Source organism: Nematolebias whitei, chromosome 14 (genome assembly GCF_014905685.2).
Source record: "Nematolebias whitei isolate Nwh7 chromosome 14, NemWhi1, whole genome shotgun sequence".
NCBI classification, from domain to species: Eukaryota; Metazoa; Chordata; class Actinopteri; order Cyprinodontiformes; family Rivulidae; genus Nematolebias; species Nematolebias whitei.
The window spans coordinates 37,788,513-37,797,600 of NC_056511.1; the positions used below are offsets into that span (position 1 = coordinate 37,788,513).

The following is a 9,088-nucleotide window of genomic DNA, read 5'->3' on the forward strand; positions in this document are numbered from 1 at the left end:
ATATATATATATATATATATATATATATATATATATATATATATTACTAGTAGTTTTAAAATGATTGTAATTTTGCCATTTTAAACTGAAAATAATAGATGAAACTTTAAAGTTTAATAATAAGATTTAGACCAAATTCTTGAGATAATGGTTTTACCATTTTAAAAATAGGATGAAAAATAATTTATTAGGAATTCTTATTCATTTACTTTTCACATGGTTCAATCACATTACTCATGGTGTGTGCAAAGGTTTTGTATTATATACAGGTTTTGACTTGCAGTGAGGGAACTAACAGGGTCAGGTCAAAAAGTGAACAAATGGACAAGTATACTTCTGGACCTGGGCACCAGTGACCCCTGCGACCCGAAATGGAAGAAGCGAGTAAAGATGATGGATGGATGGATAAACATAATTTTCTCTGCTGAATGATTTTTGCTAAGAAGCTGCAACCAGGTTGAAAAGGTTTGCCACTAAATGTTAATGTGGTTGGATTTGAGCAGCTGATGTTAAAAGCAGAATGAAATAATATTTAAAAATCAATTAAAGCAGAAAACAGTAGAAAAACAGAAGCAATGTGTAGGAAAAGCTGAACAATGCAAAAATGTAGCAGAAATCAGCTAAATAAGCTGAAATAGGCAGAGAGAGGCTGAGTAGAACTCAGAAATTAGGATAAAAAGAAACTGAATTGAACAGATAAAAGCTGAAATTAGCAGAAGGAGAGGCTGAAAGAAGCATGAAAAGTTGAAATTATTAGAAAAAAGTACAAAAGATGGCAACTGGCAAAAATGAAAAAGCTAAAATTAGCTTAAAAATACCTAAAACGTAGCCGAAAAAGGTTGAAATTAGCAAACAGAAGGTGAAATCAGCTGAAGGAAGGAAGTTGAAATTAGCACAAAGAAGCTGAAAAGAGCTGAACCAGAACAAAAGCTGAAAAGAACTGAAAAAGTTTTTAAACACCACAAAAGGTTTGAAGGGTGTAAAAAGAACTCCATTCAATTTTTATGAGTAAATTATGTCCAAAAAAGTTAAATATTTCAAAAAGTACAAATTTCACAAATACCATAAGTCACAGCAGGAACGTCCTGAATGAGTTTTGAATATGAATTGTTGAAATGGCACAAAACTTGCGGAATGACTTCTGTGCCGAAAAACGTACAGACGAAAAAAACAATTTTCATAGTGTGAATGATTTAGAAACATTCACACTATTAAAAATCAGGTCAAAATCAATTATTATCTAGAAGAAAACGGTCTAAAATCACCTCTAAGGCTGGATCTGGGAGCTGGTTCATCGATCTCAGAGCAAATATGTTTAATTTGTGCACATTTTTTAAAAATAGTTTTAGCATTGCAGAGCTTTTTATTTATTAAATGTTCTGAGCTCTGAATTATCTCTGTTTTCTCCTCAGCTTTATAAGCACTGCCATGAGAAGAGGACGTAGGGCCGATCCATTCCAAGCTGCAGCGTTTGTGGATTTGCTAACTGTTGGATCTAAAGGTGCAGTGAGGGATGTCTGTTTGACAGACTCAGTGCAAAAGGGCTGAACAGACACTAGAGTGTGCTTTTGTGTTGTGCAACGGCACCGTCTCGTCTGGACCATGTGGCTGGCTACGTTTAGCGTCCATCTGTTGCCTGCACACCTGCTACACCAGCGAGGGACTCCCACCATCACTCACTGTGCTCTCCTCTGGTGGATGTTATGTTCCTGCTGCTCACTCACCAAAGCAACAAGCCAGAAATTCTACCCAACTGTGACCACCCAGTTCGGGAAACTGCGGGGCCTTAGGGTCCCCGTCCCCAGTGAGGTCCTCAGACCTGTGGATCAGTACCTCGGGGTCCCTTACGCTGCCCCACCTGTGGGGGAAAAGCGTTTCATGCCCCCTGATCAACCCTCCCCTTGGTCAGGAGTCAGGAACGCCACGCACTTCATGCCCGTGTGCCCCCAGAACATCCACAACACGGTGCCAGAGATCATGATGCCCATATGGTTCACGTACAACCTGGACACAGTGGCCACGTACATCCAAGATCAGAGCGAGGACTGCTTGTATCTGAACATCTACTCTCCGACAGAAGACGGTGAGTTGGTTTGGTCAAATGCTCAGCTGTGACTTTAGGTGTGGGCTGCTCACTGCTGCTGCTGCTGCTGGCTGAGGCCTTCATTGTCCTGTGATCATCATGAGCTCATGTCATCAAAGGCTGATGTATCACCCAAAGTGTCATTTTCTGCAGAAGACTATACAACTTATCTAATTAAAAGGCCTAGCGTCGCTTTAAGATCTCGCTCGCCATCTTTGATGCCAGACTTTTACAGATCATCTTATATTGGGAAATGAAGGCGTTATAGATGTTCTGGTCAAACTATCTGCTGTGTTTTAAGACAACATGTCCACACCTTCTCTCCTTGTTGGGAATTGAAGCCAGCAAGGTCTGGTTCAGGTTGTTTATTTTTGGAACCAGAGTCTGCTCACTAGGGTTGTGACGTTTTAAGTCCTGCCTAGTCTCCCACATATAATGGTATTGCATGGCCTTTCTTTTTAGTTTAAAATAACTAATTACAGCTAACTTTCTAAAATATTGAGTATTAAAACATACATACACTTCAGCATGGGCGGCTGTGGCTGAGTGGTTAGAGCAGTCGTCCTCCAATGCAAGTGTTGGGGGTTTGACTCCACCAGCCGCCACATGCCGAAGTGTCCCTGGGCAAGACGCTGAACACCTCATAGCCTCTGATGTGTGTTCCATCGGTGTATGAATGTGATAAAGCTCTGATTAGTCTCTTTAGAATGATTTGTTCAATTAACTTTGTATAGATCTAGTAGAGTGCTGTATGAATGGGTAAATGAGGCACAGATTGTGGTGTAAAGAGCTTTGAGTATCTTGATCAGATAGAAAGGTGCTATATACAGTAAGTACAGTCTATTTACCATTTACATATGCAAGGTAAGAACTACATGAATTAAAAAAGTCAAAACCTTAATTTTACAAGGGCAAAGCCCTGTTGGTTTACATAGAGGGGGCTGAAACCAGCCTATGATGATACTGTTCCCCTTCTGGCTTCAACTTCTGGGTTACTGTAGGATGTCTAGATTTTTATAATCCATGGGTCAAACCTTGAAAGTAACTTTATTGGAGATCTCATACAAGACGTTAATACGCAATGTGTTGTGAATGATCTTCAGCTACTACCAGGTCAACTATTAGCTCAATATCTGTAAATTTCAATGAGATTGCAATTTTTGTTGCTATTTTATTGTTTCATTAAAATCTACCCACTAGTCTGTGAGACATTTTGCTAACACGACAGACACATGCATATCTTTTGCTGCCGGGCAATAATAAATCCTATATATTAGCTGCCAACAAAGTGGATGTCTAGCTAAACTAAGCAGTCACTCTCAGTTTGTAAAATGGTAAAAACAGCCTCGGCATCAAGGGGAACTGTGAGGTTTACTTAGAAGAAAGATAAAAATGTCAAATTTCCATATTTTGGAAAAAAAAATTGGTCCATATTAGTGAATCACCGCTCTGCTCGGACAGCGTGTCTGTCGGGGGCCAATTAAGGAGGTGCGAGAGTCAACTGTCTATCGCCTGCTGAGTCCTTTCCTATTTCTGAACTGCGGAACGAAGCGGCGAGGGAACACTTTGTGTGTCTGCTGTGAACCTGTCCATTAGCGGATGAACGTAATGGCGCACTAATTGTGTATGTTTTTGGAATCACGTGACGGCTAACAGATTTCTCGGGCTCCTGACGCTTCAGCCTAATTAAACGTGGTTCCTGGGAGCGTACGGCCTCCTGCACGGTGGCACTCGGTATAAAGCATTCAGAGCTGAACCGTGTTCTGCTTGTGTGTGTAGCGCACCGCTCTTTCAGACGGTTGTTGTTTTGTTTTTTTTCCCCTATGGTAACTTAGCAACAGCAGATAAACAGCCTGCACGAAAGGTACATGTCCAAAATGGTGCAGCCCACATTTTCTAAAGCCCCCGCGCCTGAGTGCTCCCTATAGGCCTGCTCACCTGGCACTTTAAAAACGGCTATTAAACAGTTTCCCTCAAATGGTTTTGACTGTCCGAGCTCCAGTTGTTCCATAGATTTTAGAATATTCTTCATGGGTTATTTATTAAATATATTCTTGAACTTTTTTCTTCTTCTTTTTGTCATTTTGGTTAGATTAAAGACAACCCAGTCCACTCTATCTTGCCCTTTTGAATTTTGTTCTTCTTTTTGTTTCTGTCTATTTGACTCCCAGGGGGCCAAAACAAGAAAAAGGGGGCGCCTTTCTCACAAGCTGAGACTCATGTATCTGAAGGTATTTTTGTTTTCTCCCTAAAAACTCAGTTTCAATGCATGGATTATTTTTGTTTCATGGAAGTGGTTCGGTACTTTTTGATTTTCTAAAAAAAAAAATTTGGCTTTTCTTCTTTTTTTGAGTGGAATAATAAGAAATGATGACATAAGGGTTTTGTTCGTCCATTTTACATCTTGAACTGCTGCATCCTCTTCAGTAAGTGCAACACTTCTGCTGTCACGCACATTGATCCAGAGAATGCATTATCTATTTGTCTGTCCTAATGCAAAGAAATGCATTTGTCAATATGCTAAATAATACTTTGAGTTTTTTACTCTTTCTCCTAGGTTTCATATATCAGGTAAAGAGGAGTTTGCTGTAATGTGATCCAGCTCAGTTCAAATATACAGTAAACAAGTCATGTTTTATGCTAGTACACGCTGAACTTTACATTTATCAGAATCAGAATCAGAATCAGAATGCCTTTATTGTCATTATACGCAGTACAATGAAATTAAGAGCCACTCCTTTTTTCCAGTGCAAAAACACGCCTTAAGAAAACACACATTAAACACACTAAAAATATAAAAAATGTAACGCAATATAGATATAATAATGAAAGTTAAAAAAAAAAAAAAAAAAAAAAAAAATACAAGTATTACACAATTGTATTGCACATTATGGATATTAGTGAGGTAGTTAAGGTGACAGAGTATGAAATGTCAGTAGTATTGCACAGTAGAAGTCCAGGTGTTTGGGAGGTTAGATTATTAAATCAGTGCATGTGTGAGTTCAGTGTGGTGATGGCTTTCGGGAAAAAACTGTTCTTGAACCATTTACTGCTCAATATTTAATTTACAGGGATAATGCAGGAATAGGAATGAACAATTAGGATATTACCTGTTGTAGATAGCTCTTTGAGTGACCTCAAGGCCAAGAGCAAAGTGGATTATCATTCTAAAACAGGGGTCACCAACCTTTTGGAGACTGAGAGCTACTTCAGGGGTACAGAGCAACACAAAGGGCTACTTTGTTTGATACAAACATATAATTATCAATAATAATTTACAATGGAGAGGCATGGTGGCTCAGTTGGTAGAGCTGTTGCCTCTCAGTGAGAAGGTCACTGGTTCAAATCTCAGCCAAGGGACTTTCTGGGTGGAGTTAGCATGTTTTCTCCGTGCATGCGTGGGTTTTTTCCAGTTTTCTCCCACAGACCAAAAACATGCATGTTAGGCTGATTGGTAACTCTAAATTGTCCCTAGGTGTGAGTGAGAGAGTGAATGGTTGTTTGTCTCGTTTGTCTCTATGTGTCCCTGTGATGGACTTGCGACCCGTCCAGGGTGTACCCCGCCCCTCGCACAGTGATTGCTGGACATGGGCACCAGTGACCCCCGTGACCCAAAATGGAATAAGCGGGTAAAGATAATGGATGGATGGATGGATGGATGGATGGATGGATGGATGGATGGATGGATGGATGGATGGATGGATGGATGGATGGAGGGATGGATGGATGGATGGATGGATGGATGGATGGATGGATGGATGGATGGATGGATGGATGGATGGATGGATGGATGGATGTTTTTCTGACTTTTTCTCTCCACTATGGGAGGAAAACCGCTTGTAGCTGCACCGCTCAGGGATCGAGGTGCGTCTGAGCAGGATTCTGAACGTTGACCCAGACAAAGCTGCTAATAAGTTAAACGATTTATTTTAAACATTTCTATTAATTGTTTTCATTTAAAATCATGCAATTCGTCCATCCATCCATTATCTTTTTAGCCACTTCTTCCTTTTTGGGTCGCGTGGGTCACTGGTATCCAGCACCAGCAGTCACTGTGCGAGAGGTGGGGGACACCGTGGACAGGTCTCCAGTCCATCACAGGGACACATTGAGACAAACGAGACAAACAACCATTCACTCTCTCACTCACACCTAGGAACAATTTAGAGTTACCAATCAGTCTAACATGCATGTTTTTGGTCTGTGGGAGGAAACTGGAATACCCGGAGAAAACCCACGCATGCACGGAGAGAACATGCAAACTCCACCCAGAATGGCCCCCAGGCTGGGATGTGATACGACGACTTTCTTACTGAGAGGCGGCGACTCTACCAACTGTGCCACTGTGCCGCCCCATTCATGCAATCATTTATTTAATTTAAAAACGTTTAGTTACTGACTGTATTTTTTTCTCTTTATTCCTTATTTTAATGATGAGTGCTGTTTTTAGAACATGTGATTCACAAGGTCCCTGCGGGTGACCGGGTGCTTGCGGGCACCGTGTTGGTAACCCCTGTTCTAAAACAACTAGAACTTATAAACCTTCTCATTGCTGTCAGTTTTGTATTGCATTGTTATTCCTGCAGAAATGTTGTGATATTCCTACAGGAGGTGTTCCAGGCTGCACAGGAAGTGCTATAGCTGCCGTTGCTGCTTTGGTAAAACAAACCACAGAAATCAACAAAGTCCATGCTCAATAATCCAAGTATACAATCCAACATTTTTCAGTCAGGTCATCTGTACAGTTTCTTTTTTTGTTTTTTGTGCTTAAATGTTTTGCCTTCAATCCAGAAGGCTTCATCAGTCAAGGAAACACACAACACAAAACTGATTCTTCCCCCAACAGCTTACTCCAAAGTGGAACAAACCAGTTCTGCTTGTGATAAGATGGTCTCTTTGGTACGCTCCTCCTCCATTGTCTTGTCAAACTGGTTGAAAACAACAAAGTCCATGCTCAATAATCCAGGTATACAATCCAACATTTTTCAGTCAGGTTATTTGGACAGTTTCTTTATTTTTGTGCTGAAACGTTTCAGCACAAAAATAAAGAAACTGTCCAGATGACCTGACTGAAAAATGTTGGAAACCACATAAATCTAACTGTGAAATACCACTAGCTCATCAACTGAGCGAGCTAAACTCCATTTCTTTATTTCCGTTACTGAGGTCATTCTAAGAGCTATCTACAGCAGGTGGGATATTAACTGTTCACAACCTTTCTATAGAACCCCACTTCAAAAGATCTGAACTCTTGATTTAAACTTTTCTCTCGTTCCATCATATCCAGAGACCTTTAGATTTAATGTGGATAAACAAAAGTTCTCGGCGTGACACGTCCATGCACCATGAAACTCTTGATTATATTCATAACTCTTGTCAAAGTGTTTTCCATGCATGTTGGATTGCCATTGCAGCTTTTAAACCACGGGCCTTCCACCCTGGCTTGCTTCCAAGCACATTTCCTACGCGGTCTACCTCTCATACTTCATCTTGAGCAACCGTGATAGAAGTTTAACAGTCTTGTATCAGTCCTTCACTACTGTCGTCCCTGCAGTTGTTTGCTCAAGCTCCATATGTGTGTGTGTGTGTGTGTGTAATGCTGCAGATATAAGGGACTCTGAAGCCCGACCAGTGATGGTTTACATCCACGGAGGTTCCTACATGGAGGGAACCGGGAACATGATGGATGGCAGCATTCTGGCCAGCTACGGGAACGTCGTGGTCGTCACGCTCAACTACAGAATCGGGATATTAGGTGAAGATACAGTCTGTGTGGTGACTTTTAAAAAGGGAAAGTTTGGTCTTGTTTAATCTAGGAGGAAAAAAAACTGTCAAAATGGGTTTAACTTTTATTGTTACAGGAAGAAGAAGTGGAGATAAAATGTCTGAATGCATTCTAGTTACCTTAGATCTTGGTAGCATGACGCTTTCTGTTACATTTTCCGGACGCAGCTATGCAAATTCTTATCAAGCCTTGCCCTTGTTGCACAAACTCATTGTTCTACCCAATTTATCTTCCTCTAGATGGATTTATCTAATCTGCACAAGATTATCATTCTTTGCCATTCAAGAAAACAAAATGATTTAACTACAGCCCAGAAAGGCTGCAGCATTCACAAGGTCAATGTTTGTTGTTTACACTGTTTAACATTCAGAGATCCCTATAGATGAAACCAGTCAGATGAATAAGTTATGAGAGAAAGGTGCATGAGCACCTGTGACCTCTGCGTGGTTTGATAAAAGAAATTTATTTGCTCACGTTAAATGTTATAAAGTTGCTTCAGGGTGACGACTTGAGGTTTGATGAGTTGAGCCAAACCACTTCCTGCAAGGAGTTGACTAAAAAAGCCTGTTTACACCTGAGGGGAACTGGTTCCAGTTTATTCAGATGTCCTCCCAAGGGCCACATCCTCTGTTCAAAGTTTGGTTTTAGCTCCGTTTTCTCTCCGTTTACACCAGGCTTCCTGAGTACTGGCGACCAGGCAGCTAAAGGAAACTACGGACTGCTGGATCAGATTCAAGCTCTACGCTGGATAAGTAAAAACATCGGTTACTTTGGAGGAGACCCAGGCCGCATCACAGTGTTCGGATCTGGAATCGGTGCTTCGTGTGTCAGTCTGCTAACACTGTCCCACCACTCGGAGGGTAAGAACAAGTACTCTGCTGGTTGAGTCATCTCTTTCTGCCCGTGTCCAATAATTGAAAAGCTTATGTGTCTGTGTCTGAATCCTACGATGGAGGACTGCGCCCACTCAGAGGACAAATCATTGAGGGGGAACATGTTTTTCTTTGTGACAGAACTTTGAGATTAAGTAAAAAAAATGTTGAGAGGAAATAAAAGTCAAAATAGCCTTTCAAAAGACTGAAGCAAACCTCACTGTTCTCCCAAACTGGACTGTGTCCGTTCTGATTTTTATCTGAAGCTGAGAGTTCTAGGTGCACTTCTACTGGTTAAACATCAACATAACATATAGCATTTATATATATATATATATATAAATGCTA

At 40.8% G+C, this 9,088-nt stretch overlaps 1 protein-coding gene across 2 annotated transcripts in view; it reads left to right on the forward strand.

Moving 5' to 3' along the window:
- nlgn3b (neuroligin 3b) overlaps nt 1-9,088 on the forward strand; it is a 31,063-nt gene that overhangs the window by 8,372 nt on the left and 13,603 nt on the right. The window contains exons 2-5 of one of the 2 annotated variants that reach the window (XM_037688070.1): nt 1,413-2,083; nt 4,255-4,314; nt 7,689-7,838; nt 8,543-8,728. In XM_037688070.1, the coding sequence (XP_037543998.1) occupies nt 1,603-2,083; nt 4,255-4,314; nt 7,689-7,838; nt 8,543-8,728 (877 nt within the window). In that variant the 5' untranslated portion in view covers nt 1,413-1,602. The remainder of the gene's footprint in view (nt 1-1,412; nt 2,084-4,254; nt 4,315-7,688; nt 7,839-8,542; nt 8,729-9,088) is intronic. The other variant, XM_037688071.1, reaches the window with a different exon arrangement.